Source organism: Vulpes vulpes, chromosome X (genome assembly GCF_048418805.1).
Source record: "Vulpes vulpes isolate BD-2025 chromosome X, VulVul3, whole genome shotgun sequence".
Classification (NCBI taxonomy): domain Eukaryota; kingdom Metazoa; phylum Chordata; class Mammalia; order Carnivora; family Canidae; genus Vulpes; species Vulpes vulpes.
The window spans coordinates 103,936,407-103,961,625 of record NC_132796.1 but is presented as its reverse complement, the minus strand read 5'-3'; the positions used below and the strand labels follow the sequence as shown (position 1 = coordinate 103,961,625).

Below are 25,219 nucleotides of genomic sequence, written 5' to 3'. Positions count from 1 at the left end.
ACCTGTTAAATGGGTAAAATTTTATGATATGTGAATATCTTCCAAAAAATTTTTAAACTGCAATGAGATATCAATTTCTACTTATCAAATCAGCAAAGATCCAAAAATCTGATAGCATACTGTGTTGATGAAGGTATCCGGAGACAGGTGCTTTCATACCTTGCAAGTGGGAGTATGAACTAGTGCAAGCATTACAGAGAGCATTTTGACACCATCAAAGTATGACTGACCCAGCAATTCTACTTTTAGGAATTTATGTTTCAAGTATAACCCACTTTTGCAAAATGACATATGTACAATATCCATTACAGCAGTTTTGTAAGAATAAAAGGTTATTAATAGCTTAAACGCCCACCCACAGGAAATAGGTTAAAGAAATAAATTGTGGCATATCCATGCAGTATAATATAATGCAGTGATAAAAAGCATGAGGAAGCTCTTTATATACTAAAATGATAATTTCTGCAATATATTGTTAACAAAAAGCAAGGTGCAGAGTACAATGGATACCAAGCTCCACTTTGTGTACTAAGAGGGAGGGAGAATATACATGTATATGTATATGCATACATATGGTGTGCGTATGTGTAAATTTTCTCATAGATACATGAAATATTTCTGTGGATATTTATTAAATGCCTGGTGTCAGCAATAGAAAGATGTTTCACTGTATATCCTTTTTGGTTTTGCAACATTGAACTATGTGAAGAATTACCTATTAAAATTGTTTTGAAGGATGCCTGGGTGGCTCAGCGGTTTGAGCATCTGCCTTTGGCTCAGGGAGTGATCCCAGTCAGGGGATCAAGTCCTACATCGGGCTCCCTGTGAGGAGCCTGCTTCTCTCTCTGTCTCTGTCTCTGCTTCTCTCTTTGTCTCTCAGGAATAAATAAATAAAAATCTTCTAAAAAAATAAAAATAAAGTAGTTTTGGTTTTTAAAATAGATTATTTATTTATTTATTTATTTATTTATTTATTTATTTATTTGAGAGACAGAAGGAGGGAGGGGCAGGACGAGAGGGAGAGCGGACTCCACACGAAGCTCAGAGCCCCACTTGGGGCTCAATCTCACAACCCTGAGATGGTGACCTGAGCCAAAACCAAGAGACAGATGCTTAACCTACTGAGCCACCCAGGCACCCCCAAACTGTTTTTGTAAAGATTTATTTATTATTTAAGAGAGAGAGTGTGTGTGCAAGTGAGCAGGTAGAGGAGCTAAGGGAGAGGGAGAAAGAGAGAGAGAATCTTAAGCGGACTCTCTGCTGAGCATGGAGCCCGAGGTGGGTTCTCTCTCACCACCCTGAGATCATGACCTGAGCTGAAACCAAGAGTCAGATGCACTCAGGCACCCCCCTATTAAAACTGTTTTAGGGGCACCTGGGTGGCCCAGTGGTTGAGCACGTGCCCTCCGCTCAGGTCATGATCTTGGTTGGGGTCCTGGAATAGAGTCTTACATGGATAAATAAATAAAATCTTTTAAAAAAACGGTTTTAAAATGAAAAATAATAATTAGCCAAAAATTATATAATAAAAAACACTAGAAAGCAAAAAACACTGATGGTCCCAACTTAGCATGCCCCACTCCCACCAACATTAAGTACCTAGTTTCTGAAATCGGATCTTTGTAAGGTAGATTTTCCTACCATGAGGCTTGCCTGTACCCTTTCGTCTCGGGTCAAGCAGACGAACTAACCAAGGTTCCATTATTTCATTAACGTGTACAGAACAGTCTTACCATCGCTGATAGTAATGTTAGCAAGATCCATGATCTTATCAGGAAGTCCTTGAAGCAGTTTGCATTGTTTCAACTTTGGTTTTTCCCACTGAGATTTGCCAGTATTGATATTGATTGAGCTGAAAAAGAAAGGAGAGAGGCACAAAAAGCCTTCTCATTGGAGAATGAGGCCAGAATAGTCTTAAAGTAAACAAAGAAGGGACACCATGTAGCCTTGGCATGCCTCGCCTCTGCCCACTCCCCGCCTCTGGGCTGAGATAGGGTAGAGTCTGGTCTCTGAAGTAGCTTCTCGAAACTTGGTTGTTCCAGTCTGTAAATGTAACTACATTTATTAGGCAAGGTAGAAGTTGAAACACTGGGAACCCTGGGTGGCACAGTGGTTTAGCGCCTGCCTTTGGCCCAGGGCGCGATCCTGGAGACCCGGGATCGAATCCCGCGTCGGGCTCCCAGTGCATGGAGCCTGCTTCTCCCTCTCCCTCTGCCAATGTCTCTGCCTCTCTCTCTCTCTCTCTCTCTCTGTGTGACTATCATAAATAAAAAAAAAAAAAGAAAAGAAACACTGTATCAACAGAACTGAATCTATCAAACCACCAAGCAAGGAGAACTTATTTGCAACTTTTGAGCCAAGCTGGACGCTAAAAGAACAGAGACGGAGGGATCCCTGGGTGGCTCGGCGGCTTGGCTCCTGCCTTCAACCCAGGGTGTGATCCTGGATTCCCGGGATCGAATCCTGTGTCGGGCTCCTTGCATGGAGCTTGCTTCTCCCTCTGCCTGTGTCTCTGCTTCTCTCCCTCTCTCTGTGTCTCTCATAAATAAAATCTTTTTTTTTTTTAATTTTTATTTACTTATGATAGTCACAGAGAGAGAGAGAGGCAGAGACACAGGCAGAGGGAGAAGCAGGCTCCATGCACCAGGAGCCCGATGTGGGATTCGATCCCAGGTCTCCAGGATCGCGCCCTGGGCCAAAGGCAGGCGCCAAACCGCTGCGCCACCCAGGGATCCCAATAAATAAAATCTTAAAGAAAAAGAACAGAGATGGAGAAAGGCTCCCCTGCCCTGAAGCAGAACAAATAGCACAAGCAGAGAAAGAGACACAAGGAGGCACCCATTGGAGTCCAGAATAGCAAATGGCCCTTTTTGGCCGGCATGCATGGTAAAAAGGGAGCTTGCAGGTCTTGAGCACTGTATTTTGGAGTTTGGACTTAATACTTGGGGCAACATGGAACCAGAGCAGGGGGAAGGCGAGGAGACTGCTCTAATAGTAGACAAGGGATAATAGTAAGAGTGTGCACTGGGGTCGTGGCAGTGGGGATGGAAAGGAAAGGCTACATGGGAGCTCTGATTGTGATCACAAAACCAGCATGATTTGCTGACTGATTAGATGTATGAAGAGAGTAGGACCCAGTCCAAGATATTGCCTTCCAACAGAGAGCTTTTAAGCCTCTGTCAAAACCTGCTGCCCTTCTGGTCTGCCTACTTAAGTTAATGGCATAAACCATTAACAGCAGAGAGTCAGAGAAGAGAGACTGATGATTTAAAGAAGGAAAATGATAAGGCAACAATAGAAGGGTGATTTAGTAAATTATTATGGCCCATCAACGAGGTAGATTCTGAGGCAATTTTTCGAAATGGTCATTAAGAAGAAGAACATAAAACATAGAAAATGTTTGATCAACTATTGAGTGAAAAGGTAAATCACATTATTGAGATGAGGATAGTGATTACTGCTACATAAAATTCCATAAAACTTAAAGGCACACAGGGAACAGAGAGGTGAAAAAAAAAATCTGCCAACCTAAAGCCAGCTGTGTTCAGGTGGCGGGATTGTAAGTTACTTTTTCTCTTTTCTTCTTGAATATTTTTCTAGAATGCTCTTATGTTACCTGCGTATACTTAAGTCAGTCCAAAGGGTGAAAGAAGGCAGGATGGAGTAGAGGGGAAGGCGGGAGCCCACTCAGACAAATGACAGAAGCGTGGCCCCAATTAAGTGGATCTTTGAGTCTCTGAACCAGCAATTAGAACTTGGCCAATACGTACCAGATTCTAGTAGCATTTCCATTCCTGTTTTTTATGCATCTAGTTTGGGCTGTCTCAGTAGGGTTGGTTAAGTGCCATTTATAGGTTCCTTTGTATTTAGAGACTGTCTCCTGGGCTTCACACTTTCCCGGCTCTACAGAGAAACACCACAAGTAAACACCAGCAAATAAAAGAGGAAACTTTTTCTACCAGGCCATTTAAACCAGGCTTCACTGAAATACATGAAATGCTGCCTTAAAAAAAAAGCCTCCCAGGGGGTGCCTGGGTGGCTCAGTAGGTTGAGCATCAGCCTTCCACTCAGGTCATGATTCCAGGGTCCTAGGATCCAGCCCCTCATTGGGCTCCCTGCTCAGTGGAGAGTCTGCTTCTCCCTCTCCCTCTGCCCCTCCCCACTGCTTGTGCTTGCTCTCTCAAGTAAATAAATAAAATGTTTAAAAATGTAATAAAATAAAATAAGCCTCCTGGGAAAAACTCACACTTGGCCCTTTTCATTAAAACCACAAGTTGACAGGACAGTTTTTTTGTCTTGGTTTTTTAAAAATGCTACATTTTGGGACACCTGGGTGACTCAGTGGTTGAGCTTCTGCCTTCGACTCAGGGCGTGATCCTGGAGTCCTGGGATTGAGTCCCACATCAGGCTCCCTGCGTGGAGCCTGCTTCTCCCTCTCCCTGTGTCTCTGCTTCTCTCTCTGTCTCTCATGAATGAATAAATAAAATCTTTTAAATAAAATAAAATAAAATAAAAATGTTACATTTGCATTGAAAAAAATTCAGGCCACACCCAAAAAATCTTAAGTCCTCAACCTGCCAACTGCCCTCCTTCTGAGGTATCCACTGTTAGTGACAGGAAACCAAAGGCTGACTTCTCCTTCTGGGTAGTTCCTCCCTTCCTAATGCACTCTGGGGTGGATTTGGTTTTAGTAAACCCAATGTATCTGCCATTGCCAATATTAGACACAAGAGCTCTGCTCTGCTGGTGGTGTGCCAAAGGCAAGGTTTTGCTGCCAAGTGTCACATTAAGGGAGAAGTGACCTGGGCTAAGTGTGTGTGGTAAGTTTCCAGTTTCTACTGACCACCCACTGGGTTTGTGACCCTGATTCCGGAAATCTTTCCTTCAGGTATTGACAGAGTGGCCAAGAGAAGTGGCCCAGTCAGCCTGGTCTGGCAATGTCAGCTTCCTCTGAGGACAGCCATCAAAGCCATTTGCAAGGTGGGCTCTGCCTGTGGCTTCTATGTTTCTCTGCCTCCCATCTCACTGTCACTTGGGATCACAGCCTTGCCCTCTGCTACCTAATCAGTTTGTTGCCAAGGATTGTGTGTTCTAATGCCTCTGTGTGTTATCTGGGTTAGCCTGATGTTTTTCCTGCAGTCCACTGGGGAAAAGTAAGAGAGCTGGCAGCCATGGGCAAGGAGATTGGAGTGGTCTAATAGCCTTCCTCTTTACCATTAAAGGAAAGAAATGCCCGTGAGACAAATTCTGGATTGTTCCCAAATCACTTTACTGGATGAATAGCCTGGCTATATCAATCAATAAATTAGCAAGCATCTATTGGACAACTATCGTGTGGAATGAGGAAGCTCCCCAGGCCTCTGGGTATTTATGCAAGAGAGACAATCTTCCCTCTCTGTTGATAGACTGGCCACTGCTGATAGCCAGAGCTGACCAATTGTCTCTGGTAACCCCTCCGTATTTTTCATCAGCTCTTCTGGGTAGGAAGGTTGTCAGGGCAACTGAGCACTGACAATGTGGAAAGGAGCATGAAGACAATTCCTCCCCCCCCTCGTCAGAACTCAGGATGTGTTACTATGCATGCATTATGACCTTTATAATAATGGGAGTGAATATGTATGGAATACTTCCCCCCCCCCCCAGTTACCTAGTTTTTCCACAACGTGTTCAGATTTCACTAATAACGTTAGTTGACCTTGGGTGAAGTTTCCATGCGTGAGGTTGTCATGTATTTTACTTTTGATCCTGCTCATCAATTCGATGGCTGCTAAAGAAGAGCTGGCCTTTAGGATAGCCCGACAAACATAGCTAAAGAGCAGAGCAGAAAAGAACCATGTTGCAGTGAGTCAACATAGTGCCACTTGGCCCGTGGTGCTGAAATTCTACACAGATGACTAAATTGAGAGTCCATAAATAGCAAACATTTTACATCTATTAAGTGGCAAATCTTAAGAAATGATGGAAGACAACATATTGAAATCTTCTGATAAATTTTCATATGCAAAAAAAAACAAAACGCATTTTCAAAAGAACAGAAGAACAGTCAGCAACATTTGCATTATAATAAAATCAACTTGGGGCACCTATGTGGCTCAGTCGGTTAAGCCAGGCTCTTAGTTTTGGCTCAGGTCAGGATCTCAGGGTCCTGGGATCAATCCGGACTCTCAGGCTCTGCACTCAGTGGGGAGTCTGCACAATCCCTCTGCTCCTCCCCCGCTCAAATAAATAAATCTTTAAAAAAGCAAACTAAAATGAAATAAAATGAACTAGACATTCGTTCTCTAGGAGCTTGTGCTAATTAATAGAGAAGATGGAGTACTCAGGATTTATTACTTCGGAGAAAACCTTTTATCCTTCTGGTCTCCAATTTATCCATCATTACTGCAAGAAGGCAAATGGCACATGCTCAATTAGTCTCTAAAGATGTGTTCTGCAGAAGGCCTATTTCTATAATAGAATAATAATGGAGATAATGGTAGTGATAGTAGCTAACATTTGTAGCACTCTCGCTCCCTGTGTTTTGACTCATGTTACCTACACAACAGCCTTATGAGTAGCGCTATTATGGTCCCCATTCCACAGATGAGGGAGCTGAGACTTAGCCAAGGTCACAAATACCTAGTATATCCCTAGAGTATTCTGTCCACTAAAGGATACATTGAGAAAAAATAGGGCTGTGCTTGACCTTAACTGCTGGAGCAAGGTCCTCAGACATTCTAATTTTCTCTGCTATTCCATTTTGGAGCATTTTTTAAGATTCAAAAGCTTAGGGGCACCTGGGCGGTTCAGTTGGTTAAGTAGCTGACTGGCTCAGGTCAGGATCCTGGGATCAAGCCCTGCTTCCGGCTCCCCACTAAGCAGGGAGCCTACTTCTCCCTCTCCCTTTGCCACTCCCCCTGCTCATGCTCTCTTTCTCTCTCAAATAAATAAAATCTTTAAAAAAAGGAGTTACAAGCTTACCTAGACCTTTTCCCCATTTGTTTTTGCCAATACATCTTTTGGAAGCACACATTTCCTACGTTTCCTACAGCTGTTGAAAGTTAGACGTGCCTGTGTTAACTGAAAATTTCTCTTTGTCCAATCTAAGTCATGCTTCCCTCTCCACTGATTCACGGTCAGTAGAGTCCTTGTCGCCCCACCTTTCCATGTGGAGCCCATCTCTTCCCAGCTCTCATTTTGCCAATCTAAAGAGGACTCCTCACTTTTAAACCTCTCCCTTTCCTGCAACAGACTCTTTACTCTTAGAACCCTGAACATATCAGTGACCTTCCCGTGAGCCCCTCTGAGTTGCACCAAGCGGGGCACCAATAGCCAGCATTCTAGGAAGAGCTGGACCATGGGTCTGAACAGGACCAAGGTTCCTTGCCATGTTGTTTTTCCACTTCCCTGCTCGCTATTTCATGGACTTTTTGGATGACAACACTTTGTTCCCCATCCCCAAACTATGGCCTCTTTGAACCCCATTTTCTCTTCACTACAAAGAGGCAGGAGGCAGGCTGCTAGGCTGCACCATGACCAACTGAAACAACTTATTTCTTGAAGGCAAAAGCCCAATTACAGCATCTGTAAAATAACCAGCATGTACTTTGATCTCCTTCTGACAACTCTGACCGACAGGCTGAAAATACAGAATTAAATGGAAGGAAAATCAGAACTAAATGTACCAGCTATGAATAAACTCAGCTCCTACCTGGATAGTACATGGGAAATTGTAGCCATTCCTTGCCCTTCTCTCTGTTCCAAAATAATGCAAAACAAAAGTACATGGTCACTGAAATCTTTAAACAAATATCACATTTGAGTACAGGGCTTATTGTTAACAACAGCAATCATAATTATGCTTTACATTTATGTAACTCATTGCCATTTGCAAATCACCCTCAAAAAAATCAATGCACCTAGTCCTCATATTACCCATGTAGTGTGGGCAATGCAGGGTTTATCACCCCATTTCCTAGATGATGAAGCTAAGTCTCAGAGAAGTTAAATGATGTGCCTAGTATCGCACAACTGGCGAGTCACAGAACTGGGAGCAAAATCTGAGCCTTCTGGATCTGGACCCTAACATGATGATGATAATAGTAAACACTATCAAGCATTTACTATGTTCCTGTGCTAAGTACTTGGCATAAATCATCCCATCCCATCTTTCCAACAGCCCTATGAGGAATGGTAATATTGTCATCCTCATTCTACAGGTGAGAAAACTGAGGCACAGAGTGTTTAATTAGGTTGCCCAAGGTCTCCCAGTAAGGAAGTGGAGGAACAGGGATTATAATCCGGGCAGCCTGATTCTGGGGACCACGTTGTCACCAAAAGGCTTTTTACACCTATTTATTTGAGAGGACTTAGGTCAAGTTATCTATAATGTGTTAAATTAAGAAATTAAGACTCAGTTCTTTATAGAAAGCATTTTAAATGCTGGCAGATTATTTGGAAGGCATTGTAGGATTGATTGTACTTTGTAAAATAAAAATATTTATCTCATATCTAAACACCTTACTAAGTATGTGCTTACTGATCCTTTTAGAGTCTATCACAGTAAAGCTTTGAGGCACTGGAATAAGTACTGAGTACTGGGGCAAGAATGATGGGAGATAGTTTTATCACACTCTGATTTCAAATCTATACAGATAAATGGTAGATTTATTATGTGAATGTCAGTCTTGCAAACAGTTGTGTCATTCTTGGGAGAACCAGGCTTTTGTCCAAGATGTCTACAACCAAGAAATTCCATTTGCCATTTATAATCTCCAAGTCACTCCACACTCCCATAGCCCACAAAATGTACCTCAAAAAACTGCCCTGCAGGGAGTTCAGAAAAGCAGAAGATGGTTTTCTTACTGGGTTCTTGTGCAGATGCCAAAGAAAGTAATGTAATTTGACCCTCAATGACCACAATTGAGCTTTGCTTGATGTACACTTGGGTAGAAGCACTATTTTACTTACATCTACTCAGGTATTGAAGGAGTCACAGGTAGATTCATTTTGAAAATTACTTACTACAGTTTGGTCCGTGGTTATTTCTCCCTCAGAAGTGCTTCTGTATCAAAAGCATAAAAAAATGGTGCCAAATGCATTAGTACAAAAGCTCAGGAGAAAGACAACTGTGAGGAAGAACAAGAATTCCCCCAGCTTGGAATTCAAATACTAAGGCTTTAAGGAGACACTTCAAAAGAGCCTGGTCATTATCTGCATACCAAAATGGTAGTAAGTATTTGACTAAACAACCCCACTTCCAGGAATCTATCCCATAACAGTACAGTAAGGGTGCATACAAATATATGTACAAGAGTGGAAATAACTGAAATGTCCCTCACTAGGTAATTGGATATATACATTGTGGCACACCCATGCAAAAGAATCCCATGTAGTCATTAAAACGAATAAGCTAAATCTGTACATATTGGCCTGAAAAGATGTACATGATGTACTTTAAAGCAAGAGAAGATGGCTTTATTTTTTTTTTAAAAGAAGGCTTTAAAACAATATATGTGGAGTAGAATCCTACCCTCTTAGTAAATATATGGCAACAAATCTAGAGGTATAAACCAGAGTTCTTGGACAGGGTAGGGAAAGGCAGTTCTCCTCTTTGTCATGGACTCCTTCATACTACTCAATTCCTGCCAGTTGCACTGCAATCACCTCTCCAAATTTGTGCCCCAGGCAAGTCTTAGACTAGTCGGCATTCCTCATTTTATTTATTTATTTATTTTTGCATTCCTCACTTTAAACATTTCAAGTTCCCTTTGGAATTTCTAACTCTTAATGAAAGCGCATTTATCGGAAAATAAAGGGTCTTATAAATCTTCACTCACCATTGGCCGTTCCTAACCTTCATCCTTTAAGGCATGATTTTTCCCCTAAAGTCACAGAATCATAGCATTTTAAAGCTAAGAGGGGCATTAAAGGTAACTGAATCCAATTCCACCGTTTCCTCTATTTATTTTCTTCTGTTTTGTTCTCCCACTGGCTTTACACCCTACAGAGATAACAGAAATTTCTTCCATATTCTAAAGAGAATCTATACTCAGAAGGGAAGATGCAACTCAAAATGCAGTCCCTAAATCTCAGAAAAAGACCCAGAATGCCCTCAAACTGCCTTCCTCCCACAATAAATGACACTCACATACCTGCTTTTAATTTGAATAACCAGATTAGCAACAGCAAATTCACTGTCCTGAAATATAGAATTCAACTGTAAAAGACAAAACATATCAGTTTTAGTATTTTCCCTCCTCTGTCTTAACCCAGGAAAATTACCTGAGACAATGTCATCATTAAGTTGAATTTATTATTTTGGTTAGTTCAACATTTCCATCTGCTCCAGTCAGTTTTTCAATTTTGGGGCTGGATTGTGTCCCCCGCCAAATTCACATGTTGAGGCCCAAACCCCCTAATGTGATTATTTTTGGAAGTAGGGCCTTTATTTTTATTTTTTTTTTAATTTTTTTTTATTTATTTATGATAGTCACAGAGAGAGAGAGAGAGAGGCAGAGACATAGGCAGAGGGAGAAGCAGGCTCCATGCACCGGGAGCCTGATGTGGGATTCGATCCCGGGTCTCCAGGATCGCGCCCTGGGCCAAAGGCAAGCGCCAAACCACTGCGCCACCCAGGGATCCCAGAAGTAGGGCCTTTAAAAGAGGCAATCAGGCTAAATATGGTCATAGGGTGGAGCGCTAATCAGATAGGACCCGTGTTCCTATAAGAAGAGGAAGAGACCCCAAGATCTCTCCCCCCCCTCTCAATCTGTGTGTGTGTGTGTGTGTGTGTGTGTATGGTATGTGAGGACACAATGAGAAAGTGGCCATCTGCAAGCCAAGGAGAGAGATCTCAGGAGAAATCAACCCTGCCAACACCTTGATCTTGGACTACCAACCTTCAGAACTGTGAGAAAAGAAACGTCTATTGTTTAAGCTCCTCAGTGAATTGTATTTTGTTATGGCAGCCCTAGTGGACAAATATACCTGTCTATTTTCAAGCACTTATAATCATGTCATATATACTTGCAAAGAAATGCTGGTGGGGAAAGAGAGGAAACAGACATGACATCACCTGTCTGGGAGGCCACTTAGCTCTAGCTTTTAAAATGTGAAATGCTCCTGTCTTTTGATCTAGCAATTCCAGTTCTGGGTATTTATTCTATAGAAAAACTCAAGTGCCTCCAATATTTATTGCAAGGGTATTATTGTCAGCATTGTTTACAAATAGAGAAAAAAAATAAAAGCAATCCAGATGTCCACCAATGAATGGCTGGATCTAAAAAAACAAATACTACATTACAATCATTGAGTGAAATCCTCTGTATCTGTTAAAGGATATGAGGTAGGTCAATATTTGCAGCATGAATATGCTCAAAGAAATACGATTAGGGCAGCCCCGGTGGCCCAGCGGTTTAGCGCCACCTTCAGCCCAGGGCATGATTCTGGAGACCTGGGATCGAGTCCCACGTCAGGCTCCCTGCATGGAGTCTGCTTCTCCCTCTGCCTGTGTCTCTGCCTCTCTCTCTCTGTATATCTCATGAATAAATAAATAAAATCTTAAAAAAAAAAGATATACAGTTAAGTGAGAAAAAGCAAGTTGCAGAATAGCATAATTATATGATTCCAGTTATCTTTGTAAAATAACATACATGAATCAGTGTTATTGCAGGTATAGGAAAAAATCTGAATGAATATAACTCAGACTGTGAAGAGGAGTCAATACAAGGAACAGTATTAGAGAAAACATTTACTTTCTGGGTCTCAGATTTCAGTGTCAAAAATTTTTACAGAAAGTATGTATTACTCTTATTATCAAAAAGAAGTAAAGATAAATAAAACATTTCTTGTGGAGGAGAGAAATAATTTAAAATGCAGGAAACAAACATTTGTAAATACAATAGCATAGACTTTGTTATCACTGTTCTCCTACTTTCTCCAAATAGGAAAATTTGGCAAAGGCCCAGAATTTGTGTCAGTGGAGGGAAATGTACAGTTCTAAACAAATTAAAATAATAACATCCCATCAAAGCTTTCAGCATTGGCACTGTGAAAGAGAGACCACATACATCCTTATGGTGTTACTTACAGAGTAGATAAATTTGTGGCAAAAAAATCAAAACCAATTAGCTGTGGAATGTATAATGGGTAGAAGAAAGTAAAGCCTAGTTTTAATCTACTCAGTTCATATTAAATATATATACATATCATATATATATATATCTTCACATATTTTATATGTACCATAAATATTTAAAAGATTATTTTACCCAATTTTCTGCAAATTCATTTACAACACTGATAATAGGGATCCTTGGCTCTTCATCAAACACAGAGAAGCTCATTTCAATATTGTAGAAGGAAACTGTAATTAAAAATGAGATTAATTTCATTCACTTAGTCCAAGAAACTTAACTTCCATAATTTTGGTCAAAATTGCTTGTTATTTTAAAGAGACTAACAATGAAGTCTCATTCTTAAATTTTGCTTAATTTAACTCCAAGGTCAAGAACCAGCACTTTTGGCTCCATATCCAAAAGCAAAACAGATGTACCATTACATTTTTGCTTTAATTATTTGGGCAGTTTCCTGATTGCTACACAGTTGATGGACATTCTGCAAATCCCCCAAATCCTCAATTTTCATTAGCCAACACATTTCCAGTCCTTTTAATGGTCAAGCTGAACAATATCTCACAAGATCACCCTGAGGAAATATTTATTTCTTCCTGTGCCTTTTTTTTTTCCTGTGCCTTTTTTTCTGCTTCAGGTTTTCTCTCTTTTCCTCTTTCTCTTGTCTATCCTATCAGATTTCAATTTGGGAACGTTAAAAGTTGAAGGTATATCCAGTATTTGAGTGAAATGGAAGCCAAATACTCCCTGGCTATGGATCAGCATTCTAAGCTGGCAAGAAGTGGTGACTGGAGAAGCTGAGGCCTGTATAAGAGGAATTCAAAAAAGGCAGGCTAGAGTATCTCCTGGTGTTTGCTGCTATGCCATATCATTCTCTACTGGGAGAGAGTGAAGTTCCTGGTCCATGTTCACATTGCCAGAGACAGAGCATCAGGAACAAAATGGATGGAAAGGGTGTTAAGAAATGTCATGTTGAATGAAAAGATATATTTGCATTGTATTTCAATAAAGCAAAGCTAAGCAAGATGGCTAAAGAATTCTGTTTGGACAAGGTATCCACTGGACCCACTGTCTGAAGGAGATAAGAAACATCTGTATCATTTATCCTTTTCTGCCTTCAGAGAACTGGCCGCCTTAGAGAACACATGACCTGTTGTGCATGCATTCTGTTAGTGATTAACTGCACATGTTGTGGAACATACCTGTAGACTTAGTGGCAATAAGTGAAGTTGATGTTTCCATAGGTAGAAAAGAAGATGTGGAGTCCAGCCAGGTTGTCTCAGAAGAGGAAGAAAGTAGTGAAGACACAGTTGCTGTAGAAGGATGTGTTACTCCAGTGGATGTGAGTGGAAATGAGGCTGTGGTAGCAGTAAGTGTACTGGCGGTTATGTTTGGAAGGGAGTCCAGTGTGGGCTTAGGAAGAACTAAAGTAGGGGATGATGATGTAGGTGAGATTTTACTCCATGCAGATGTTACTGTGGGGCTAGGCAGAAACGTGGAACTAATAGACAGGGTGCGGTCAGTTGTAGGAGGCAACCTACTCATTCTGCTAAAGGGTAGAGGTTGAGACACAGTCCTGGAGTTGGCAGTCACAGTGGTTCTGGAAGATGCCTCAGCGAATTTGGAAGTGTATGTACTGGCATTTGTGATTTTTATAGACATAGGGAGAGAAATTGTGAAGCCAGCAGTGATACTGCCCACTGTAGGTGCAGGAGTGGTTTTGGTGAGTGCCGTGCTTATGGCAGCAAAGGGTAGTGTTGTAAAGTTAGTGAATGAGTGCGTTGGTGTAGTGTCAGAAGTCAGAAATGTGGACTTTGACACTTCTACTGTAGAAGTTATGTGAGGACTATTGGATACAGTCACCAGTGGAGGACCCAAAGGGAGCGTAGATAAAATCCAAGCCAGTATGGGTGAACTGGTAGCCTCTGAAAGCATAGATCCTGAAGTGGCGACAGAAGGATTCAGTGTGAGTCTGGTCCCAGGAGTTACAGATGTAGCTGTCTTCTCAAATGTGTGCTTAATGTCAGCCAACGTGATAGGGATAGATCTTGAAGATATTGATGATGAAGGGCTGTCAGACATCCCCAAGGTAGGAAGACTTCCTGGCATGGAAATTGATGATTTTGCCGTAACATCTTCAGATACAAGACCAGTCTGAGAGGCTGTGAATGTCAACAAAGACCCAGGAACAAGGTATGGAGTCTCTGTTTCCACTTTGTGGGGTGTAGGTATAGGAGTAGTGGCAGAAATTGGAAGTTGAGAACCTTTAGCTGTGGGTGTGTCCCAGGTAGTCATAAGCAGAGATTTGGTGTTACTAGATGTGATTCTTGTGCCCAGAACTGGAAATTCAGCCATTTGGGATGTAAGAAGAAGAAAAGTCTCTGGAGTAGAGAACTTGGCTTCAGTACTATGAGGTGAAAAAAGAAACGATGTCAAAGAGGGTGGAGTTGCAATGGATGGAGTCCATAGAGGATATGAAACAGGGGTATCCACAGATGTAGCACCTTTTGTTAGTTCAGCTGCTGAAGAATTTTCTGACAAGGAAGTCATCTTTTCTGTATTCAAAGAAAGGTAAGTGGTGGCTTTGACACTTTTTGTGGGTCCAGGAATGCTCTTGGAGCTAGTCAAAGATGGAGAAACCTCAATATTCAACGAAGTATGGAGATTATCTGATGGAGTAGATGAAAGCACACTTTCTAGGGCAGCAGTTCTGGAATAAGTATTTGTGAGAGCAGTTACTATACTACTGCTCACAGGAGATAAGGAGCCATTAGTAGTCCCAGATAATATGCCCAGAGTTGTAGTCTCATCTCTTTGTGACAACTGTTGAGTTGTTGATTGAAATGGTGAAAATGTGGTCTTTGAAATGGAAGAAATAGCTCCAGTGTTCCTAGAACTGAGTAAAGAGGAGGCAGTGGTGCCTATGGATGGAGCCACTATCCCCGCTGTAACAGTGGTTGGAATGGTTTTCATAGAGGGAAAAGTTGACTGTGTCAGAGAGGAAAAGGATGTAGGTGTGATCCTGGAGGACACCTCTGTCATTTCTGAAGTAATGGAAGTAGAGGAAAACAATGTGCTTTTTGAAGTAGGCCCAGGTGCAACATCCAATGTAGATGCTTGTAGGCCCATAGTAGTCCTAGGGGTAGTTGAAGACAATAACGAAGAGAATGGTCCAACTGTTGTGGAAGTGTCAATAGAAACAGCAGGAGGTGAGAAAGCAGAGCCATTAACTGACATTGAAGGCATCTCAGACACAGGCCCAGAAGTGGCTATGGAGGGACTTTTCAAACAGTCTGGGTGTGCTGTTTTAGAATATTTAGTTATTAGTATTGTGGGAGTGGCAGAAACTCTTTTGGAGCTGACAGCAGTGACGCTAACTGGCAGTGAGGACACCTGGTCAATAAGAGTGGATGTTGCCACAGGGGTTTTCTCAGGAAGTGCTGTAGGTGCATTTGGAGTAGAAAGGACTGTAGTGATCCCATCAGTAAAGACAATTGTAAAATTGGCATGAGAAAGTCCAGTCGTGGAAAGAGACAAGGACTCAGGGGAGGTCTGCGTACTTTCAGAAATGGAAGAGGCAACTGAAGTCATCTTAGTTTGAGTTTTCAGGGAAAGCAAGTATGAAAGAGTTGTGTTGACATTTACAGGATTGGATATTCTGGTTGTCCTGGAAGTTACGGTGTCTACAAATGAGGTATCCTGGTGGTATGAGAAAAGGTGAGTCATAGAGGTGGCACTTACTATCATTTTCTCAGTTCTGGGAGTATATACTGAAAGTGTACTGATGCTTTCTTTTTCAGGAGACAAAAGTGTAGTGATTGTCAGAGCTTGTGAAGGGAGGGCTGTTTTCCCAAGACTGGTAGACATTTCTGGATTGTGAGCATCTACTGAGTGACTTAAGATAGAGGTAGGTATAGTCTGTGTGGTTCCAGAAATGGGAGATGAAGCTGAAATCCCGTCAGGTGAAGTGGCAAGTGGAAACTCTGAAGGTGAATGTGTTTGGTGACTGGAAATTGTTGTGGTCTCAGCAAATCCTGAATGTGTCATTTCCAAGGATGAAGTACTCTGGGAGTCTGAAATAAAAGGATTCTCTGATGGGGACATTTCTGTCACCTCCACAGTTCTAGAGGTGTTTCCCAAGGATATGGTCATCTGCTCTTTGTCAGAAGATAAGGTAGAAACATCAGTCACTAATAGGGTGGGGACCAGTGTGTTTCCAAGACGTGCTGAAGATTGAGAAATGTGACCATCTACTGTAAGCTTATTGGGAGAGGTGTGTGAGGGCATGGTTTCATCAACAACAGAAGTTTCTATGGTGCTAGTAGCCAAGCTAACAATATCTCCACTGCTGTTGAGAGTGTATGGAAGGCTAAGAGCATGGGTAGAAGTCTCCTCCCTTTGAGACATGGGTTGGGTTGCTACTGGTGTAAACACAGTTGAGATCACATGGGTGGAGGACACAACAGGAATGTTGTCAGGGAGAGATTTAGAGCAGACAAGAGTGGGTGTAAATGGGGTTACTGTGTCAGCCGAAGGGAAGAGAAAGGTGGTCTCAGCCATAGTTGCCACAGGAGCGGGAGGTCTCCACGAGGGGACCGGAGTATCTGTCAGAGAAGGAACTGTTGTGGGTGTCATCCCGACAGGGAACACTGTGACTTCCGAAGTGGTGTGAATCGAGTGTCTGCGGGTAGGCACGGTATTCTTGGTTGTGGAAGCAGTCTGATCCAACGGTGACACCGATGTTGTGGTCACCGTAGCTGATGGTGCAGGGGTTGCTGAGGAATGGGTAGCTGTAGGCTGTGGAGGTGAGACACCAGCAGACAAGGACATGGCTATCATGTCTGTAAGGACAGTGGCAAAACTGGTCCCCACTATCCTTGTGGTAGAAGTTCCCAGGAGTTCAGGGAATGTCTGTGTGCTCCCAAAAATGGGAGATGGAGTTGGATCCCCCACAGGTAGAGCCTCTGAAGTCCAATGTGCTGTGTGGGTGTGAGTGGAATTAAAGATTTCTGTGGTTCCATCGTAGGAGCTCTTAGGTGTGGTTGCCATCAATTTTGTAGAAAGCCAACTTCCTCTCACCTCAGTAGTTGTAGTTTTATTATCCAACAGGGTGGTCAACTTTTCAATGTCAGGAAAAGGGGAAGCGGTGACAGAAGCTGTTACCATTTGCGCAGATTCATCTGTTGCTTCCAGCATTGTTGCAAATGGGGAAAGCTCAGTTGTCACCGCTATAGTTGATTTTCCCTCAAGATAACGGGAAGTTGTTTCTATCCTTATCACAGGATGACTGCACCTTTGTGTTGTTGCAGACTCTGGGACAGGGGCTATTGTCTCTCCAAATGCAACTGTGCCATTTGTCTCTATTACTGTGGTCTCAGAAGCACTCTCTTCAGTAGAAACATTTGGTTCAATGTTAGCAAGGGTAGATATTACACCTACTGGTGGAACAAATGTCTCCCTTGGCATTGAAGGAAGTTCACTTCCAGCTGCTATGGACAGAGGGGTAGGTTTTAGTTGTAAAGTGGTAAGTTTAGACTCAGGCTGTTGGGTTATAGATGTGGTTCCCAAAACTGTGGAGAAATTAGCATACCACAAAGTAGTCAATTTGGATAGAGGTTTTGCATATCTATCTGTAGTGGTGCCAGCAGTAATACCAGCACCAGTGATAGTGGTAGCCTTGCTTTCTGGGGGGGCTTCTGGTGGGATAATAGGAGTGCTAGTAGTGGATGAATATCCTGTATTAGAAGCATGGAATGCTGATGTCAACAGGGTCTGGTCTGGCCTGGAAGTCTGTGTAGTTTCAATGGTGGAGAACAGATGAGCACCATCATCAGTTATTGATGTGGGACCAGACTCAGAGGCCTTGAATGTGGAAGCTGATCTAGTGGAATTCAAAGGAAGCATGTTTCCGCCACCTGTGGGTATATTCTGGGTATATATTGGCCTAGGTGTTATGGGGGGAAGCAGAGTGTCAGTTGCCATGGGGGCAAGTGTGACCCCAAGAGTCAAGGCTGTATGTGTAGTCTCAGCATCAATAACTGGCTGTAAACTCTGAGTTCCAGAGAATGGGGTTGATGTCCTGAAAGAAAGGGCCACAGAAGAGGCCTTTTTTGGTATGGAGGTAGATAGTGTATCCTCCATCCTGGGTGAAGAGTCGTCTTGGAAATTTGTAGATGTCAATTTTGTTTCAGTTGTTCTTAGCACAGGCATCATCTCAATAGGCCTGGTTTGGAGCGTTTTTGAATGAACTGGAGATGCTATTTCCATGTTGGTTGTTGCCAACGTGGATGCTGTCTGATTTCTAGGAAATACCGAATCTTCTGGAGCAACTGTGGAGATGTGCACAGACTCAGGTATGAATGCTGATGCAGTCCCAACATGAGTGGTTGTAGCTGAAGTATGTTCCACTGTGGACCAAGGTAATGTTCCAGCAGCTGTAGAGGCAAGAAAGTCCTGTCTAGCTGTGGAGATAGAAAGTGGCTCAATACCTGTGGATTTGTGTTTGAGCCAAGATGTTGTAGATATGGATGTCAACTCAGCAGATGAGAATAAAGATGTCTTCATAATGGTCGACTGAGACTCAGTCACTGAAGTTTTGGATATAATTGAATTCTTGCTAAGTCCAGATGTGTATAGAAAATTAGCAGCTGTAGTCGGATGCAAGGTCTCAGTAGCAATGGCTTCAGCCATTTTTGTCGTTCTTGTGCTGTCTGAAGATGGAGGTTTAGTTACTTTCATGAAATTGGTAGTAGTGCCTATGGAGGTATTTTTGGTAGGCAGAGTGATGGCTGCTGAAGTAGACAAAATGTCTGCTGTGAATCCGGTTGTCTCAGCTACAGGTGTTTTTAAAAACTTCGGTGCAGTTATTGCTTCCAGAGGTGGAGATGTTGTGTTGGAATATGATATGGCTGTATAATCAGCTGCAAATACAGGCATGCTTTTAAACATTGTAGAAGAGTATATAGTTTCTTGTGGTTTTAGTCCAGTAACTTGGGATGGAGTTGTCAAATCTATTTGTTGTGAAAGAGTTGTACTCATTTCTTGAATTGTTATATTTTCAGAAACAGCTGGAAAATTAGAAAGTATGTGTTACTTTGGATTTGGCTTTAGAAATCAGAGACAATTCTGTTAGAAAGAGCTCTATAATTTTTTCTCATGTTTTTAAGAGGTGATAAGTATCAGATATAATCAAGCCACTTGATTACTTGGTTTTTCTTAAGATGATTTTCTACTTTCTAAAATCTCAATATGGTTCTCAAAATGCTCTCATTATGTAACAAATAGAAGGACATCCATTTCAGGGGTGCCTGCGTGGCTCAGTTGGTTAAGTGTCCAACTCCTGATTTTGGCTCAGCTCATGCTCTGAATCATGAGATTAAGCCCTACATTGGGCTCTACACTGGGCATGAAGCTTGCTTAAGATTCTCTCTCTCTCTCTGTCTCTCTCTCTCTCTCTAGCTCTCTCCTATGCCCTTTCCAACCCCACTCGCATGCTTTCTCTCTCTCTCTCTCGGAAAAAAAAAAAGAATTTTGTGTACAGGATGGGTAGGAATGGGAAGACACTGAGAGCAAGGAGACTTTTTAGGAGGCTGGTAGACTCCTCCTCCTCACCTCGCTCCCACCAACTCTGTGCCAACCCGACTTTCCATCACCTCCATACCTGCACTTGAGCAGTCAAGCACTGCTGGACACAGTCACACATATGCCTATAAATTCATGATCCCCAACCCCAAATAAGCCTTTCATACTGCCCAGCCATCCCACTACTTTTATCTGGTCAATTTTTGCTACTACTCTCTGCAGTAACTATTTAAAACCTTCTCATTATCGAACTCTGCCCCCACATGTTTATTAAGGAACTGTGCCCCTTACTTCACAGGAAAAAAACAATTGAAGTTATCAGAAACTTAGCTGTGCTACCACCTCAGTTATCCCTCACCAATAATTATCTCTCTTTTCCCTAAGGGCCTTTCCTTCCTGATTTAAAACATCTTCCAGTCTTTTACGACAAAAAATAAGAGTCCCACATCTCTTCAGGCACGCCCTATCTCCCTCCTTCCCATCACATCCACTGTCTCCACCTTCCTCAGCCCCATTCTTAAACCCACACTAGTCTGGGTTTTGTCATCATTCCACTGCACAGCACCCACTAGTGTCACCAGTGGCCTTCATGAGGACATATACTATGGATACTTTTTCAGTCTTTGTCTTACTTGACCTCTCAATAGGCTTTGACAATGTTGACCACTCCATCCTTCTTAAAATAACTCTTTTCATTGATTTCCACGACATAGCCCACTCTTGGGCTTTCTCCTACTCCTACTCCTCTGGCCACTCTTTTTTTCCTCTTGGCAGACCCATCCTGTTTAACCCAGTCATTAAATATTAGAGTTCCTCAATGCTTGGTCCCAGAACCTCTTCTCTTCTTACCCTGTGGTTCCTCCACACCCCTCCATATTTGAGTTACACCTGTATGCAGATGAATGTCAAAGTTACATCTCTAGACCAGAACTCTTATTCTGAGTTCCACAATTACTTACTTGACATCTCTTGGATATCTCATTAACTCCTCAAACTCAATATGCCCCAATTTGAACTCATTGTCTTCTCTCCAAACTGGGTCCTCTTTCAGTGCTCTCACTCAGTGAATGGCATCATCACACATTCAATTATGCAAGCCAAAACCCTCTTCCTCAACCTCCTTCCTTTTCTGTCTCACCCGTCATAGCCAACCCATAATTTTGTCCTATGACTCTTATCTCCCAAACAGCTCTTGACTCCATCTGTTTCTCTCCATCTTGATCACTTATTGCCCTCACCAAATCAGCATCAGTTTCTTACCTGGATTCTGCAGTAGCCCCCCAAATGAACTCTCTGCCTCTGCTCTTGGCTCCTCTTCCAATCTGTTCCATAATTCAATCAGGATGATCTTTTCAAAATGCAAATTTGATCATGTCACACACACACACACACACACACACACACACACACACACACACACAAACTTAGTTCCCTTTAGTGGCCTTCCATTACTCCAGGAAAAAAAAAAATGTGCTTCTTAGTAGAGCTTATAAAGCTATGAACTGTTTGGTCCCTACCCACCTGTCAGGCCTCACTTTGTGTGAGGTTTCTGCCTTGTTTTTTGGGCTTCAACCCTCCATCCTCATTTCAGTCCTCTAGTACTTGGCATTCACTTTCTTACCACAAGACCACTACGTACACTGTTAGCTGTACTTGGAATGTTCTTCCTGTCCCTTTTCATCGGATTAACTTCTCCTCATCCTTCAGATCTCAACTCATGGATTGCTTCCTCAGAGAAGCCTACTACCTTCCTTAGGTTCCATGATTGGACAAAACCAATGCATTCTAGGCTCTTTGGACACTCCATACCTCTTCTTCATAGTAGTTGTCACAGCTGCAGGTTTACATTGGTGTATGTTTATTACTGTCTGTCTTCCCCACTACACTGGATGCACAGGGATCCCACCTTTCTTTAATAACCAGTGTATCCTTAGTGCCTAGCATAGGGCCTGGCACACAGTAGATGTCCAGTAAATATGTGCAGGCTGACTGAATAAGTGGATGATGAGAGCTTGGAATGAAATAAGAGTAGTGTGGGGATTCCTAAAGGAAGAATTGACAGGTTATGATAACAAAGAAGCTTACAAGATGAAGAAGACAGAGAAATCTCAGAAGATTCAAATTTTGCTCTTGGACAACTGGGAGAATAGCAGTGATACTCATAGGAAATAGGAAAATTAGGAAGGTGGCCTCTCTCAGGAGAAAAACATGCACTTCTGACTTGGATAAGTGGAATTTGGGGTGATAGAACATCCAAGTGAAAATGGTGCAGAGTAAAATTCAAGACTGAGTCATAGTTTTTCTCCAGTGCAGATCACCCAGAATGAAATCATGCATATTTACCATTGGGAAATTAGCATTTTTAATTTATCCACCCGAGAAGCATATTACTTAAGATGTAAAAATAATTATGGTGGTAGACAATCTACTAACTTGTTTCACTGTCTTGAGCATTAGAATTACTTTTAATTTGCATATATAGAAATTCTGAGATGTATGTAGGATGTTCTTTAGGATTTTGCAGCCATTAGCAAGTGGGATGAACGACACTCAGAAGCCTGCAACTGACTGTACAGATAGAGTTAATGAAAGTCACACATGCATAAAGTCACAACACATGTATGTAAGGGCAAAAGTCAAAGTTATATAAGAAGTACTCCCCCACTGAATTTTACAATACAGTTTCAACAATCAGAGATTCGTATTCTGTTAGGCCTTATCAAGAAACTGCTATATTTCTGCAGCACAAAATTTGTTTCAAGCTTTCTACCTTCAAAACTACAAGTAGAGGGAGAATTGTCAGGATTTTAGTTTCCATTTTTACAGATGGCTTTACACAGCCAACTGGCTTAGCAAACCTGTTAAAGGGTCACTTATGCCACATTTGAGGAGTATGGCATCCCAGAGCCTGAATCACTCTCCAAGAATACAATAATTCCCACTCCTTTACAAAAGACTCATGATGGAACTGCACTAAATTTTTGGAAAACAATAAAATACCAAGTGCCACAAAAGTCCAAGTTATTTTATTTAATACAATATTCAAAGAGCACTATTACAGGAGTCCTAATGAGTAACTGGAAACTCAGAACACAGAGGTTGGGAGTTAGGTATGGTATTTGTATCTAAAGATGGCTGAGTTGTGGATGTTAATTGTTATTAACATTTCCAGTAACCATCTCAAAAAGAAGCGTAAAACTTAGGAAAGGAGGGACACATGGCTGTCTTAGGGGAGTGTGGGACTCTTGATTTCAGGGTTCTGAGTTCAAGCCCCACATTAGGTGTAGAGATTACTTAAAAATAAAATCTTGGGATCTCTGGGTGGCTCAGCAGTTTGGCAACTGCCTTCGGCCCAGGGCATGATCCTGGAGTCCCAGGATCGAGTCTCACATAGGGCTCCCTGCATGGAGCCTGCTTCTCCCTCTGCCTGTGTCTCTGCCTCTGTCTCTCTCTGTGTCTCTCATGAGTAAATAAATAAAATCTTTAAAAAACTGAAATAAAATCTTAAGGGGTGCCTGGGTGGCTCAGTTGGTTAAACATTTGACTCTTGGTTTCAGCTCAAGTCATGATTTCAGGGTCATGAGATCCAGCCTCTCATCAGGCTCCACACTCAAGACAGTTTGCTTGAGATTCTCTCCTTCTCCCCTCTCTGTCCCTCCTCCCACTCTCTCTCTCTATCTCTCTGTAAAATAAATAAATAAATAAATAAATAAATAAATAAATAAATAAATAAAATCCTTTTTAAAAGCTTAGAAAAGGAAAAATAAATGAGTTGAACAAAATTGCCAAGCAGGTAGTATTTTAAGTACCAAGTATTTCTTAGAAAATAATGCAACTTACATTGCCTCACTTTAACCCAAAGCCTGGATTTCTCTACTTCAGCAAACCTCCTTTTGAATCTTTCAGATGAGAGGTTTTTTTCCAGAGGGATTACTGTACCAAGTTTTTCCTCTAACATCTTTATTAACAAAGACTCAAGTATTTTTTAATCAAAATCACAGAATCATAGAACTAAGTCTTGGAGATTATATTCAATCCTTTCATTTAGAGACTAGGCCCAGAGAGATACAGTGTTGATAGGATGAGATTTCCAAAGATAAAACATGTAGAGACATAAGACAGTGTGTGCCAGTGTTATTTTTGATTTTTTTTGTTCTTATTTTTATTCATTTTTTTAATTGGAGTTCAATTTGACAACATATAGCATAACACCCAGTGCTCATCCCATCAAGTGCCCCCCTCAGTGCCGGTCACCCAGTCACCCCCACCCCCCGCCCACCTCCCTTTCCACCACCCCTTGTTCGTTTCCCAGAGTTAAGAGTCTCTCATGTTCTGTCTGTGCCAGTGTTTTAATTATCTAGTACCCATAAGTGCATGCCCTCAATTTACACAGAACCACCACAAACCTAGGAGAAAGAAGAGACTCTACCTAAAAAAAACAAGGAAAGACAAACTTAGATAATAAAAACCAAGTTCTGCAAGTGCTGAACAGCTCAAGAATAAGTAATCATCCAAAATAATGAGACATAAACCCTAGAGGAGAGTATCACGGTGATAAAACAAAATGTGAAGGTGCTCTTGCAAGCCTAGGCATCGAAACCCAAAGAGGATCCCAAATTACAGCCATGCACTAAAACAATATCTGCCTTGAAGAATCATTCATATCTCAAATAAAGCCAATCCAATTAAGTGTCAGTATCTTTTTAACCAAGATTTATAGGAATTAAAGATTCTTTCAAACCTCAAGTCTCGCAATTAATTACATGGGTTAGGAAACACGTTCAACTGATACAGAAAAAGCACTTGACAAAAATCCCAAGTACAGGGATGCCTGGGTGGCTCAGCCATTGAGCATCTGCCTTCAGCTCAGGGCATGATTCTGGGATCCAGTATGGAGTCCCACATCAGGCTCCCTGTGAGGGGCCTGCTTCTCCCTCTGTCTATGTCTGCCTCTCTTTCTCTGTCTCTCATAAATAAATAAATAAAATCTTTTTTTAAAAAAGCCCATGTACATCCATGATAAAATCCCTTAGCAAGTTAGGAACATGGGATATTTATGTCAATTTATAAAGATCATCACCAAGAAACCTACATTTAAAATCAACCAGGGATGCCTGGGTGGCTCAGTCGGTTAAATGACTCGATTTCAGCTCAGGTCATGATCTCAGCGTTGTGAGTTCAAGCCATGAGTTAAGCTCTGCATTCAGTGGGAAGTCTACTTAAGATTCTCTCTCTCCCTCTCTCTCTGTCCCTCCCCCTTCTTGCTCTCTCTCTCTCTCTCTCTCTCTCTCAAATAAATAACTAAATCTTTTTAAAAGAGCAATAAAATCAACCATAATAGTAAAAGACTGAATGTCTTCCCTCCAAGACTGGGAACAAGGCAAGAATGCCCACTCTCACCACTTTTAGTCAACATAGTACTGGAAGTTAGAGGCATTCCAGCAGGAAAGGAAAAGAAATAAAAGGCATTGGAAGGGTGCCAGGCTGGCTCAGTCAACTGAGAATGGAACTCTTGATTTCAGGGT

General features: G+C 41.8%; 1 protein-coding gene across 1 annotated transcript in view; it reads right to left on the bottom strand.

Annotated features, from left to right (window-relative positions):
* The window catches only part of ADGRG4 (adhesion G protein-coupled receptor G4), a 99,646-nt gene that overhangs the window by 49,021 nt on the left and 25,406 nt on the right, over window positions 1-25,219 (bottom strand). Inside the window, exons 3-10 of the mRNA XM_072744321.1 lie at window positions 13,316-19,180; window positions 12,252-12,346; window positions 10,134-10,198; window positions 9,004-9,043; window positions 7,691-7,734; window positions 5,648-5,808; window positions 3,771-3,903; window positions 1,734-1,852 (exon numbers count right to left, since the gene is read on the bottom strand). Coding sequence (XP_072600422.1) covers window positions 1,734-1,852; window positions 3,771-3,903; window positions 5,648-5,808; window positions 7,691-7,734; window positions 9,004-9,043; window positions 10,134-10,198; window positions 12,252-12,346; window positions 13,316-19,180 — 6,522 coding nt within the window. The remainder of the gene's footprint in view (window positions 1-1,733; window positions 1,853-3,770; window positions 3,904-5,647; window positions 5,809-7,690; window positions 7,735-9,003; window positions 9,044-10,133; window positions 10,199-12,251; window positions 12,347-13,315; window positions 19,181-25,219) is intronic.